General features: G+C 38.7%; 1 protein-coding gene across 3 annotated transcripts in view; it reads right to left on the bottom strand.

Moving 5' to 3' along the window:
* The window catches only part of SEMA3D (semaphorin 3D), a 144,076-nt gene that overhangs the window by 53,106 nt on the left and 75,440 nt on the right, over window positions 1–15,530 (bottom strand). For all 3 annotated transcript variants that reach the window (XM_048958908.1, XM_048958899.1, XM_048958914.1), the window contains exons 6-8: window positions 13,378–13,471; window positions 9,988–10,116; window positions 1,935–2,077 (exon numbers count right to left, since the gene is read on the bottom strand). In XM_048958908.1, coding sequence (XP_048814865.1) covers window positions 1,935–2,077; window positions 9,988–10,116; window positions 13,378–13,471 — 366 coding nt within the window. The remainder of the gene's footprint in view (window positions 1–1,934; window positions 2,078–9,987; window positions 10,117–13,377; window positions 13,472–15,530) is intronic.

Genomic DNA, 15,530 nt, shown 5'->3' with positions numbered 1-15,530 from the left:
AGAGAAATGTATAAAAACACAGGTGTCTAAATTTTCAGTAGAATTTTTCATTCACAAGGAAGTATTCAATAAAGAAGACAATGTAAATAGGGCATTAATAATAATAAATAACCTTACCACTTTCTATTATTTTGTCTTGACTATTAAAAATAAAACTCAAGACAATTTATTTCTATTTAACATGATCACTCTACAAATTCAATTTAATTCAAGGTACACAGTGCCATTAAGATTTCCTTACCATACTTTTGCTTTTATTATGATACCATATCTGCTTTTTCTCTAGGTAAAGGATACAGAACTTTAACTAACATATCTTTGTTTAATACAATCTCCCATGTGCCTTCTCTTGAAAGTTGTTGTCTACTAATTTTTCTTAATGGATTAAGTGCTCTCTCATTATCAGCAAATGCCATGTCTAGCAGCAAATCATATGTGTTTGCATTTCTATTCTGCCATTAATCACACTGCAGTGAAATATCCAACTAAAGATTATCCATTATTTCGTCTGCCTAAAACCCTACTAGAGAACTGATTTATGAATGAGTATTTTTGTTTTCTTAACACGATAGGTCAAGGACAGAAGTGTGAAATGGCTCTGGTCACTGAAATTTCGATTGACAGGAGTTTGCTGGTCTGCAGAACAGCCATAGATTTACATATTTGTGCACACGTGTCTACTTTCTGTTTTAAGTGTGTGTCCATTAGCTTTCTGGATGCCTTTCTCTTAGATGTATCCTACTGCAAATCACAAACTCTTCTGTTTATTTACAAGCTTTCAAGCTTCTCTTTGAAAAGGTCATTTTCACAGCCAGTAAAATCATTTTGCTCAGAAAATGCAAGTAAATGAGGACAACTGAACAAAATATCACATAAATGCACCTGCTTATGTGAGTACTATGATGGTGTTGTAAATATCTAGCTCATTACATGAGAAACATTTGCTCAAAGCTTATGTTTAATAATACAAAGAAAAAATTTAAGTCTCATTTTCCTGACTTTTGCCAGTGATTCCTGGGTACCTGGTTTACTGAGATTTAAGGACATGATGGAAGCATCTACCCTGACTGCATGTCTTCCTACAGGAATATGGGACAAAGGAGAGGGTAGACAGTATGTCCATCACAGAAGTCAATAGACCGTTACACTATAATGGGAAGAAGACATTAGCAAAACCAGCAGGCTGTTAAACCACAAACTATTTACTGACTGTTTTCCTATGACAGGAACTGGTTTATCTTCTCATTACAATTTGAAGAGGCTTCTGCCTTTAACAGAGATGGTCCTTCAAAATGAATGAAGCTCATAATGAAAATCAGAATTCTGTGTATCATAGGGACAGAAATCTTTCTTAGGGAGCAAAACCAACATAACAAAAGGGAAAATGAAGAGAGCTGTCTTTTGAAGGAGACTGAGCACCAACCAAACAAGTCTTTTTACACTGCAAACGAGCCAGCTCCTGGACCCTGCTAGTAAACAGGTCAAAGACCACACTTTTTCACAAGGCAGGAAACATCCAGGTGGGTGCGGATATAGCTCAGAAACTGTATTTTTTTTTTAGCCAGTCCCACCCCAACTGATTATCAGGAATGCTCAGAAACAAATGAATGATCTCAGCTCTCAGTAATGTGCTGTACTGATCTATGTTGAAGGGATAGGTTTGTATTCCCCTTCATTCACTGAGCACTTTTCACAAAAATCCAAATACCTTGGCATTGTGTACATGTCAACAAGTCAATCCTTATTGAAAGCTTATGAAACAAAGCAGGTCACTCTTGCACATCCGAAGGTCAATACGCTATCGTTTAGACACAGGGTTTTCATTTATTAACGTAGTAGCTTTTCTAAAATACACACAGCCAGCATGGCTCAAACCCAACTCTTTTCTTAATAATGAACATTATTTTAAAAAGAATGAAAGACAGAGTTCTCACCTTACAAACTCTCCCAACTCGAGAAAGAATTGTCTTGTCAGAGGTGCTACTATCTTGTGATATTTCTCGGAAAAAGAAGTAGATTTTGTCATCATCTGGATTATAGGTGTCCGGGATGGGAAAAGTTGCAATGAATTTTGCTCCTGGAATTTCCCAAAAAGAAAGGATTTAAAAATTGTGATGAAAAGTTTTCATACTAAAATTCTTCTTCAGTATCTACATTTATGCTGCATTTTCCATTGAAATAAAAAATATCCTTATATAGACACATGGTGGCAAGTTTGCCACTAACTCTGAGAGAAAATCACTGTGGATCATGAAGTATTTACTCTTGGTCTGATATTTTTGTGTATATTGTTTACTGCTACTTACACAAATATGTAGCATCGGCCATTGCTCCCTCTTTGAAAATAAGATGACTTTCAGTGCAATGATTGCAAAAATCTGCCTTAATGCTCTTGTAATCAACATCAAGTTAAGTGTTTTTTCCCAAACTGCATGGTAGAGTTTCAATTAATTTCATTACACTTTGAAGCAGTTATGAGTACAGAAATACAGTACCATTTACTAGAAATAGCTTGCAAATGATTCAAAGAACTCTGATTGACCACAGGATGAAAAATTCAAATATAAACAACGGATTTCCAAATTTTAAAATTTCCTACATATCTGTTTTTAAACAATCTTACTGACTACATCTACAAAATTCAACACAGTACCTTGCTGGGATTCCCAGAATAATACAGAAAATTCCACAACTGACTGATCAGTCTTAAGAAGATAACTCCTTGTTTTGCATCAACACACAAAAGCTATAGCAACTTGGGAAAGGGTTGCTGGGGGAGGCAGTGGACTCTTCTTGTAGATCTCCAAAAGCTGCCTGGATGTGGCCCTGGGCACCCCGATCTGGGTATCCCTGCTTTAGCAGGGATTGGATCACTGGGACCCAGAAGTCTCTGCCAACATCAGCCATCCTGTGATTCTGTGATATTCTGTTTGGGCCATTTAAATCCACTCTCTACAAGGAATGCTAAGCAGTTATATTACTTCTAATCTCAACCAAAGTGAGACTGGCTATTTCTGCCTGCATCTCATAGGTGTGCTTGCGTGATTATTGGGCCAAGACTTTCACCCCACATTCTTCACTATCTTACATAGCTCTCATTTGTGACCTCCAGTCCTTGCTCACTGCCTTTTTTTTTTTTTTTTTAACTTATTATTCTGCACTAAAATCAGAAATTAAAGAAATTCTGTAGGCCCCACAGACTACAGCAGAGCAGGCAACCACATTGTGTGGCTTAAGTCACGCCAATAGTCGGGGAAATAACTTTTAAGACATTCCCTAGCGTGCTACAATATATGAGCTCTTTTGAGGGCCCTTGGATCAATTGTGTTTTTCTTTAAATAGAAGTGGCTATGCAAATACAGTACAAAGAGACCCTTGACTCCAAAATACATTCTTTTGGCAATAATGTAAAATTCCTTATAAGTGGGAAGGCTGCAGTAGAAAGCAGTAAGGAGGATTGCGTAAGATGGTAGAGCAAACAGAACACATTGGTGATTTGTGGTGAGTACTATTATCAGCTTTTATTGTATTTTTGTGCTTTTACCCTTTTTCTAATTATTACCACTTCATATTACCTTTAAGGAGTTTACACAATATACACTATGGTACACACAGAACAAAAATAGGGTCATTGATTCAAAAGTCTGCAAAGATTTGCAACAAAATGTGATGTGTTTAAGTGCTGAATATGTACCTTCATGACAGAAGAGTAAATTTATGGGTCAGCACAGCCACAGTGCTGCTTCCATTTTAAACCTTTCTGACAATATAGAATGGCGCCAGCAGAAAAATGAAATGATGGAGGCATCAGGCCCTATAAATTTAAGTGAGGATTTCAAAATGAGCCTAAAGCAAATATTCAATTACTCCTCGGGGTCTGTAAAGCTACTTTGAAGATTAGATCTCTAAGTATGAAAAAATACATAAATGCACTTCCAATAAGGTTTCTAAACTATGCAGTTAGTTTAAATAAACATTTAATATAAAAACCTGTGAAATACTACTGTAGCATTCATTTAAATTTCACATAGTTTTTGTTGATATCGTTGTTGTTTTTAATTTTCATTCATGGAATCAAAACCCTCTATATATGTTTCTTAAGGAAAAAAAAATGTTCACTGCTTTACTTGGCACAGCAAATGCAAAAACAAATGTCTCAATACCAATTCCTGGAACAGATTTAGAAGAATCTCTAACAAATTAAAGGAACACAAATATTTAATGATTTTAAATCACAATGGAGAACACTGATGTTGAAAGTAAAATCCAAACAAAAATATACTGTAAAAGATATGAAGAGAAAGAGATTGAAAACAATTTAATAAAAGAGATCATGAACTGAAAAGCACATTACGTTCTGCCATTGACATCTTTGTCTCATCTCTTGTAATCTGTCCATATAGCATAGACAAGCAAGTTTAAATCAATTGTGAATTAGGTTTTTGGTTCTTTGCATGGGAAACAAATTATATGATGATCATTTTAAATCAGTATTTGTTTTCCTGTATACACCACTGTCTCTCTTTAATTACTTTAACAGACAGTTTTCCTGCATATTAATTTCATGGCTAGACAGTATGCGACCAAAGAGGGGATTAAAGGCATCAGTAGCTCTTAGAAAGAAGCCACCATAAATTCAGGTGTCATTCATGCCCTTTAAATATGCTCCTGTGTCCTAGTGGGAATAGCTGCCACACCTGGTCCCTTATGGCTGTTCCCCAGGGCTGGTTCCATTTGCTTTGAGTTATCTGACTGTTATTTCACCTTTCTAACATTAGCAATAGTTTTAGACAGCGCTTTAATAATACCTCCAGAGAAGATTCCTTAGGTCTGGAAAGAGAGGACAGCAAATGAGCAGCAAATCCCAGAACATAAAGAATGGGAAAAGATACTTAGAACAGTTGGAGACTTTCTGCAGCAGCTCTTTGCAGCTGGGCTGCCAGAAATTCAGGGCATGGTAAGTCACAAAGGACAGTGCTCACCTCACTTTCCTTTAACCCTCTATAAGCCTTCTAACCTAAACTCATCCAGCTCTTCTCTCAGGGAAGGACAGAAACGGAAAAGGAGGAATGTGGTAATAAAGAATCTTATTTTAGGACAGATTCCTACAGTAGGTGGAGTGATTGTCACCTCTGTAAATTGCAGGCAGAGAACGGAAATGGCTGAGCTCAGATGGGATGCTAGCTTTTGTCTTTGTAAAGTTCAGTGAGCTGAATCCCCACCAAAGCACTCAGGACATAAAGAAGTCACTGTCTGCAAGTATCCATCCCTGACAAAGTTGATTCAGTTGAAATAAAATTAAAGAAAAATAGTAATAATCAAGCAAACAAACAAATTTCTCCCCAAAACCCCAAAAAGATTAACACATGCAGAAGAACACTCATCCTAACTATGACTTTAGCTTCCTATCAAGGAGAGAGGAATGCGCAGCTGGATGTCTGTATGTCTGGTACTCTGCTGTCCCAGCTGGAGGCAGGCATGCAGTTCCTGTGGGTGGCTTTGCCTTCCAGAGCAGGACTCCAGTCCCACACATCTTACCCAGTGCCCTGGATCTGGGACAGGCTGCTCCAGCCAACAGATTCTCCCTGCGTGATGAAATCTGAGCAGAGGCAGCATCCTTCAGGGCCACCGTGAGCAGGAGTATGAGCTGCGTAACCATGAGTCATGGGAAAGATTAGCTGCCTTCCTCCCTTTCTCCTTTGTAGAGAGGCTATTCAGTCATTGAGATTAAGACATGTCTTAATTAGTTAAGATAGAGATGCCCTGCAAGGAACTGAGAGGTATCCTACACATTTTTCCCTTGTGCTTTGTCTTTTCCTCCTTTCCCCCAGAAAAGAATAATCTTGTTTCCAGAAACGGAATAAAGACAAAACTTTTAAAAAATGAAGGTGCAATATAGCAAAACTTCCACAGCTCATTGGAAAAAAAAAACCAAAAAAAAAAAACAACTTACACATTACATCCTTATCCTAAGTAAAACACGAGTCATGCCTAGAAATAATTTATTTATAATTGTACAATTACTCAAGTAGTACAACTTTTCCTGGAGGTCTAACATATGCTTGGTCAATGGGTGGTATTTTTAGGGAAAAAGGGATTTAGATGAGGTGAAGGTTTTAAAACCAAAATCAAGTAAATATTTTCTTTACACCAATACCAGCTGAAAACAAAAAGTGTATGAAATTGGTAATGCTACACAATAAACTAGCAGTGTACTGGCTGCCCTATGGCTTACTGCAGAACTGATCCCATCATTTAGTATTGCACTCAACATTTTCTCCAAATGAAACAATTTTAAAATATTAAAAGCATCCAATTTATACCCATGCCTTGTAGTATAACATTGCATGGCTTGTGTATAAGAAGTTTTACACAGAGGGTGGTTGTAGATTTTATATGGCTGGAAACAGGTTACACCTGAAGAATATACGGGGTCTTCAGCACAGGATAATTTTGACATTACAATCTAATACGATGAAGCTATTTTTCAAGCCTAGATATAAAAATATATTACACTCACAGATAAGTGACTCACAGATAAGTGATGTCACAGATTCAATCACTTTAAGTGAAAACAGAATGAATCATCAAATCTTTTCAGTTACAAGTACCTTTTTAAGTCATCTAGTCCAACTCCCCTTCAATGAATGGGGACATGCACAGCTCAATCAGGTTGCTCAGGGCCTTTGAAGGTCCCCAAGGACACAGGGTTCACCACATCTCTAGGCAACCTATTCCAGTGTCTCACCACCATTACTGTATAAAACTTTTTCTTTACGTCAATGTAAGTCTCTCTCTCCTTTTATTTTGAAACAATTTCCCCTTGTCTTATCAGAACGGACCCTGCTAATGAGTCTATCCCTTTCCTTCTTATAGCTCCATTTTAGATACTGAAAGGCTTCACCTGGGGTTTTCTCCTCTCCAGGCTGAACAGTCCCAGCTCTCTCAGCCTGTCCTCACAGAAGAGGTTTTCCATCCCTGGGATCATTTTTGTAGCCTTCCTCTGGGTGCACTCCAACAGGTCCACATCTCTCCTGTACTGAGAACTCCCCATCTGGACACAGCACTCCAGGTGAGGCCTCACCAGCGCAGAGCAGAGGGGCAGGATCACCTCCCTCACCCTGCTGGCCAGGCTTCTTTTGATGCAGCCCAGGATACAGTTGCTTTGTGGACTGTGAGGGCACACTGCTGGCTCATGTCCAGCTTGTCATCCTCAAAGTCTTTCTCAGCAGGGCTGTGTTCCACTCTTACATCCCCCAACTTGTACAGATAGTGGGTGTTGCCATGACCCAGACACAAGACCGTGCACTTGGATTTACTGAACCTCATGCGGCCACCTGGGTGCACTGCTCAAGCCTGTCTAGGTCTCTCCCAATGTCATCTTGTCTCTTGGGCATGTTGACCACACCCCACAGCTTGGTGCCACCCACAGATTTGCTGAAGGCACACTCAATTGCACTGTCAGTGTCGCTGATGAAGATGTGAAAGAGCACTGGTCTCGGTACTGACCCCTGAAGGACACCACTTGTCACAGATCTCCATCTGGACATTGACCCATTGACCATCACTCTCTGGTTAAGATCCTGCAACCAGATCTTCCTCATCCATCACACAGTCCACCCATCAGATTCAGATATGTTCAATTTGGAGAGAAGGATGTTATGAGATCTTACTGAATGATGTTAAAGGTCTTACTGAAGTCCAAATAGATGACATCAGTGGCGCTTTCTTTGACCACTGATGCAGTTACTCTATCATGGAAAACAACAGGGTTGGTCAGGCAGAACCTTCCCTTTGTGAAGACACACTAATTATCCCATATTACCTCTCCCTCTCTTTCATGTGCCTTAGCGTAGCTTCCAGAAGGATCTCCTCCATGATCTTCCCTAACACAGAGGTGAGTCTGAGAGGTTGCTGGTTCCCTCAGTCATCCTTTCTACCCTTCCCAAAAATGTGTTCAGTACTATCTTTTATCCAATCACCAGGGGCCTCACCTGACTGCCAGGACTTTTCAAATATCAACAAGAGTGGCTTGGCAACTAGATCAGCCAATTCCCTCTGGACTCTGAAATGTATCTCATTAGGACCCATTGATTTATGGATGTTCAGGTTCCTCAGGAAGTCACAAACCTGATCTTGACTTACAATGCGAGAGGCATCATTCCCCTAGATCCCACCTTCTGAACTATTCACACAAGGGCTCTGCATAGAGCAGTCATTAGTGAAGACTGAGGCAAAGAAGTTGTTGAATACCTTCTCCAGCCTTCTCCTTGTCTGCTGTTACTAGCCTGCCTTAACTGCTCACTAAGTGGTACGCCCTCTTGAATTTTCCTCTTCTTTGAAATATGAAATGAAAAATGGAAAGTCTATCAGAAAGGCATACCTTCACCTCAGCCTCCAAATTCAAACACAAATAGTTCTCAGTCCTTTCGTTTATCCCATGTTCTTGTACTGGTCTCAAACTGCTCATGAAGAAACATTAATAGCATGAAGAAATGCTTGGAACTGGATATTTAAACTGTAAGTTCTTTTGGACTGGGAACTGAGCCCTCTTTCATTGTGCTGTAATGCTCATCGAGGTGGATCTGTACTAACGATAACACCAGATGCTCCTTATGAGCACTTCCCAATAAATCTTTATTTCTGGGATATCTTAACATCCCTTAGGAAAGCAGCTACTCTAACTGCCTTTCCATACTAAATACCAGAAAGCAGCCAGTGATAAAATCAGATGTTAGATATAATTATTAGAGACAACTGCCTCCTGGATGGACTCATGCTGGCTCACCCATACTGCACACATATCAGTTCTGTTCTATGGAATATTCTGAAATGAGAGGGAGGAGAAAGGAGAGGTGGGACAAGAGAGATATTAAGCTATACACTTGAAGAGCACAGGAGATGGAAGTAAGTAAAGTTAGCAGAGTCAAGTGTGAAATCTTTTATCAGTCCACAGGACTACATCTATTTGGACAGGTAAAATGACTTGAAGTGGCTTTTCTGTTATTCCTCATCCACCAGGAGAAATCTGGCAGTTACGGAGCCACAACTAGACAGCAATATAGGGCAAGAACTTAGGTGGAAGAATAAAAAAGTAGAGAAATAATAAGAACATTTCCTCTTGTTGAGGTCTCAAAGAGTTAAAAGGCAAAATTATGTCTTTCAGAAGTTGTCTGCTGGGAAGAGAACTTAACCCTGTGGTCAGCAGGCCTGGATTTACAATGCATCCATAGTTACACAGGCAGCCTGAAACAGGGCCAGTGTTGCCACATCTTTAAAGACAGCTGACAGCTAAAAGGGGGATGCTTTAATTGAGCAGGGTTAGCCTGTGAGCGAAGTTTTCCATGTTACTCTGTGTGTGGTTTGAGACTAGCTGAGTGTAAATGTGGCCAGTTTTTTAGAGGGTTTACTAGCTCAGAATGTTTTTAACGGGCAAGGAAAAGCAGTATTTTGTTTGGGAAGCTATTTTAGGGTGCCTGTAGTGGTTTTAAAATGATCTTCACAGCAATAAAGAGTATTTTTCCCCTCTATAAAGGAAAAACAAAAACAAAAACAAAAAAAACCTCCTACCTAAAAACACTGAACTTTCAGTCTGTCATTTCAACATACTTTAGGGAACAGTTTTAAACAAGTGATTGGAAAGAAAGTTTAAAAAAATTATTCCAACAAAACTGGAAATGAAAGCATTTTAGTCATGATAGTATTCCAATTACAGGACTATATACGGATGTCTAGATTAAAGACGGAAAGAACTATTAGGTCCTACTTTCCTCCTCTTTCCTTAATTAGCATTTTCACCTCTGACTTTTCTCAAGTGCATTTTTGTTCCACTGAGCTTTCTCCAAAAAAGCCTACATAATCCAAAGATACCATGATACAATATCTATATTTATACTTACTGGGTATATATTTATTTAAGAAAGGGGCTATTAACTTCAGAGAAGCAGGGACAATGCAAATGACAACAGCATATGTTTGGGATCTTACCAGTAAGCCAGTAATGTTCAGAAATGTCAGTTCTGATGTAATGGTGGTCGTGAGAAGGGCCCAGGGAACGTGTTAGAGCAGTGTCTTTGCCAAGGAAATCAGAAGCTGTTCCAGCATAAAGATACTCATCTGCAAATGAAAAAGCAATGAGGTTTCCACATACATAAAGTAAACAAATTAAAACTTTGTATTTTGTTGGGTGAACAACACCTGTGTCTAATTTGCCTATGAACTAATTTAATACTTTGAAGTGTTTTTGTTACTTTATTGGGATTTGTGGTTTTATGAAATTACTTACATTTGAACGGACATAGTATTTGTAATTGTATCCCTGAGAAATTAAGGAGTCCATGTCTGATTTTCAGCTCTTCTAGGCAACCAGAAAAGCAAATCCCTCCAGGCCTTAATGAGGATACAGCTAAGGACATAATGGCATACCTAAACCAAGCATCTTGCTCATTAGCACTGACCATGAGCCTGCAGGCTGTGATGCAGACACAACCACCTACTGATTCAAGCTAGCCTTTGTCCCAGCCTTGTCCCACTACACGTGGCTTGGCTGCTCCTGGGCTTGAACTGGGAATTTGATGGATGCTCCACTATAGGAACTTCATGGCTTGGCAATTTCCTGGAGCAGGGATCTCTGCCCAACACTTCATTCACAAAGAGGAATTCAGGCACTAGGGGAATTCTTCTCAACTATGTAGCATGTTAATAGTAAGAATATGGCTATAGACCCAAATTGCGATCATTTTAACACAGTGAGTTGTTCCACTAAAATAAATGAGACGTCTTGCTTGAATGAGGCAGCCAGAAACTGTCTCACAAAGAAATGGTATTTGTAATACTGCACAGGGTGTTTGCTACAACTGCAGTTACTATTTATTTTTCCGACATCTTTTTTGGGACTGTAAAACTACACATATGTAAGAATTGCACAATATTTTCTGCTTTTCTTCAAATGTCAGTATCTTTCTAAAAAGAAGCAAAGAAACGGTATTGTTGTGAAATTAACTGTATTGTGCATTTTGCAACAATTCTCTTTTTTTCTTTTTCTGTAAAAATAACAAGATTTATCAGGTAGGGGAGCTTTGTTTTTTTTTTTAATGGCTTGCAAGAAGAAATTTCTTCAGTTTGAAAAAATAAAGAAGGTTCACATTTATAAATAATAATCATATAAAATTCTGTCATGATACATAAAAATACTTTTCTAGATTTTCTGATGTTGTGAGTGGAAACATTTCACAAGATATTTCAGTGAGAAGCCCTTTGTTGAGAGTGAACTCCAAATAAATACCATTCAATATAAATCATAAATATGGTGTGGTTTCATTTGCAAAAGATGTAAACACGCTTAAAAAATAAGACAAAAAGAAAACAAAACTAAGCAAAAAAAAAACAAAAAAAACCACAACCACTGACCCACAAAAAAAGATCCGTCAGCTTTCTTTTTGCTTCATTATTACTGTTACTTATGTATTATTTCCATGACAGTACTGGAAAGCACATCTTTCAGACAGCATGTCGCCTTTGTAAAGGAACAACAGTGCGTTCAGAACAGTATTTGTCATAGTGAAGAATGGGCAGAGTAATTGGTGTTTGCTAACTGACAGGCACTCAGTGATCGATAAATCCAAAGGACTAACAGAAAATGCCCATCCTTGCCCAGGCTCTGCTGACAAGGCGCTTTCAGCACTTCTCATCGCTTTTGATATCTCCCAGTCCATGTTCCAGTTATTACCAGAATGGTTTTGGTGAGTGGCAGTTTGTAACAGAAGATGGATGACAAACAGGTGATTTTTCAGTTAGAAAGCCTGGGTTTTCCAATGGCATATAATATAGTATTGTATTTTACATGGAGTAAAATGCTGTGTAGAATTCAAAGACAGATTAGATATTTCTACAACGAATGAAAACACTTGCATTTAACCACTTACAGGAATGGAAATATAAGACAATATTAAGCTCATATTTATACCTGATTACAAATGCTTTCTGAAGGATGCAAATAATATTTACTGCTATTTTGCAGATAAATAAAAGCAGGTGGAGAGAAACACTAAGAAAGCTATTCCTCTTGCCAGTACGGAGATGGGAACTGAGCTCCCCTGAGTCCCAGTGCAGTATCTTATCCATGAGTTACACTGCTCTCCTAGCACTTTAGGAAATAAAGTAATCATCCAAAGATAGGTCAAGAACACATTCTCTGGTCAGGCCTGTAACTCTTTACAATGCTCCTTGTACAGTATAGTGAAGCACTTGATATCAGGCATAGCGCAGGAAGGGATGCTAAAACAACCCAATTACCAATTTTATCTAGCTTGAAAATTCTTACATACTGAAGATTATGTTTTAGTTAGCAAAGCACAGCAGCTTCTTCAGCTCGCAAGACTTAATAGAGAAGTCAGTGCACTAGTGTGCTACTAGAATTAGCCAACATTATAATAAATCACAGAGCTACACTGCATTAAGACAAAAAAAAAAAAAAAAAAAAAAAAGAAAAGAATAAAGTTTCTAGAATTCCATTTTAAAAATAGACTTCACAGTCATTAAGTAGTACTAGGGGTCCCTGAAAAGAATAAGCACTGACTTTAATCTATTGTTTTTAATAAAGGAAGTCCTGCCCCGTCTGTTGGGTCACAATCGCAAATCATCTATCTTATTATCAGAGAAGAAAGACTGAACATTAGTCATATTCTTTTTATAACACAGTGACCAATACTTCAAAGCATTGTCACCACTGCTCTTTGGTTGTAAATGAAAACGTCATGGTGCTTCACTCTTATCTTGTATTCATAGGCTTGATGGACAAGTTAAATGAAAATTGTCCGAAGCTATGAACCAAACCATGACAAAAGTGTCTCTTATAGTGGTTTGAAATCCGGAGGTCAAGCTGACATTCCTCCATACCAAATGTCAGACCACACAGTGCTGCGATGCACACAGCAGGCAGATTGCGCTATCTTGTTCCTAGGCTTCCAGCTTCAGAAGTGGCTACTCAAGTAAATAGAAGCCTCAAAAATGTATTTATGGAAATAGCAGATGTCAGCAGACTTCAAAGGGCAGAACATATTGATAATTGCAGAAAGAGCCCTAGAAGCACTTGAAACTTTGTCTGTCCATGTGTTGGTTTGTCTTTTTTTGTTGCTAAAGGAGAAATGACTGGTTGAGGATGAAACCCTGCTCAGCTGGCAGAGACTTCACAGTCACTTCACTCAGGTTTCTCTGCTTTTGTTGATGTGTTTCCAACTTTTGGTGTCAGCAGACTAAAGGGTTCCCCCAAGTCCCAGCACACAAACCAGCATCAGAAGCATAAGCGGTGTCAGAGCAGCTCTGCTGGTGACATCTGCTGAGCCTCTGACCCCTGTAACTGCTCTGATGGTTTCTTACCTGCCATCACTGATGCAAATGGCTGCTGAGGATCGAAAGGACATTTCAACCTGCCCGACTCCAAGTTCTGAGTATCCAGCCTGAATATTGTTTCCTGAGAATAAATACATATTCATTATCCTGGTGTGGCTGCAGAGAAAAACACTCAGACAAACTGCTTTGCTAACAGATTAAGTGAAGGTGTATCATATCACACAGCTGTCATCTTAGAGTTGATGTTTACAGTTCATACTTCTGTTTTACATCTGGATTTTTTTTTTTTTTCACTCATCATTTTTACGTATCTTGCTTACTCTACAGTGAAGAATAAATCTTGAAAAAATATAATGATTTTCAGGAAGAAAAAAAGATGCACTGTTCATTTCAATTCAAAGTAGAGGCTGAATTGTGCTTAAAAGGCACTAGTATCTATCTAGGAAAGTGCTGATAGACTATGTTGCAACAGGAGACCCTGAAGGGATTCTGGCTGACTCCTAAATTTCTCCAGGGACTGCTGAATAATGTTCATGGCAGGCACAGTTCAGCCCCTTTAAATAGGAGCAGCACATGCTCTCTTTTGTTATTTTAACAAGGCTAATGATACAAGAGATATTAGAATAAATCCCTCCTTGTAGTTCCCAAATACAGCCATCAATGCTTGGGTGACGGAACAAGGGTACAGAGGAAGATAAAGGAAATAAATTACTTAAAAGTCATTCCTTATGATTTCAGCGGTCAATTTTGCATTTTTTGATTCAATTTTTGTAAGCACTGCTTTGAAGTTTTACTAGTTTGGAACAGCCCAAGTGGACATTTTCACATATTCCTTTCATCATTTTTCTAAAAGCACACGTAACTGAAACCCACAGTGTATCCTTCTGAAGACAAACTGGTTATTAGAATGAGTAAAGTCTTAGTAGGTACAGAGAGATTATTTTAAGAATGTTGCTATTAGAGAAGGGAGACTTCCTGCTGAGGTGTTGTTAATGTACTCTCCCATGGAAAGTGGCATTCAGAATCCCACTGGCACTCAGGCATCAAATCATTATGGGTTTAATGTTTACTGCAGAGGCACAGCTTTTGAAGTTAGTTAAAAAGAAATATCTATGATTTAAAACATTATGTAAAAGAGGGTGAAGTGACTTTGTTTCTATAGTGAATTGTTTCTATAACTTCAACTTGCAAGAGAACTGAAGAGTGCAAATGACAGCTAAATATGCCCAAAGAGATTCACATAGAATTAGACTTCACAACACATTTATTCAATTTATGCTAAGCATACATCAGACTATAAATAACCAAACATTGCTATTTCATCGAGATGTCTTCTAAACCCCATAGGCTCAGAAGACAAGAGGCCGGAATACTGAATAATTAAGGTTCTTGCTTAAGAGGGAAAAAAATCAATTCCAATCAGTGGAGATAAATTCAATTTCCTGCAGCAATTCTCGCTGCTATAAAGCAGAATTTAATAGTTAGACAAGAACTATTGTTATCCTCTCAAACATCTGAGATATCAGGTAAACCAAATTATCAGGCTACTTAAATGCATTCATCAAGGACAACACTAAATTAAAAACTGAGCATTGTTTTTCTGACAATAGAATATTATTGTCCCATTCTCATTTCTTCTAAGAAATGCAGCCCTGATCTGCTCAGAGAACCTTTGTGGTATAACACATGCCAAGAAGCTTGTTCCTATGTCCAGGAATACTCAAGAGACTGAGGACTCTGTAGATCACTATCAAACACTCCAGACTTCAACCACACAAATTAATGGACACAACCACGTATTCACGCAGTTAACCTCTTGCTTTCAGTCTGGACAAAGATTTCAAAGAAAAGAGCGTCCCTTGGAGACCTGTGGCTAAGAGCACTGGATGGGCCAAGCCTCTTCTTCATCAGCCAAGAGAAGTTTTGGCAGTGACTTCAGCACTAGCGAGGCTAGGACTTTAATCCCCTTTAATTGTGTGATCCTGTAAAGGATTTGTATGGCTTCAAAAGCAGTGTGTGCTGTGGTTTTGAGTCACCTGATCCACACTCCTTTCCTGTCTGCTTCTGCAGCATTGGCAGCAACCAGCAGGGCACTGGGCAGATCCTCCAGCAGCTTCCAGAGGTCAGCAGGGTGCTGCCTGCTTTCAAAGCCCTGTGAGACTATCTCAGGCTCTGGCTCT

Source organism: Lagopus muta, chromosome 1 (genome assembly GCF_023343835.1).
Source record: "Lagopus muta isolate bLagMut1 chromosome 1, bLagMut1 primary, whole genome shotgun sequence".
Lineage (NCBI taxonomy): Eukaryota > Metazoa > Chordata > Aves > Galliformes > Phasianidae > Lagopus > Lagopus muta.
This window is presented reverse-complemented; position numbering and strand designations above follow the sequence as displayed.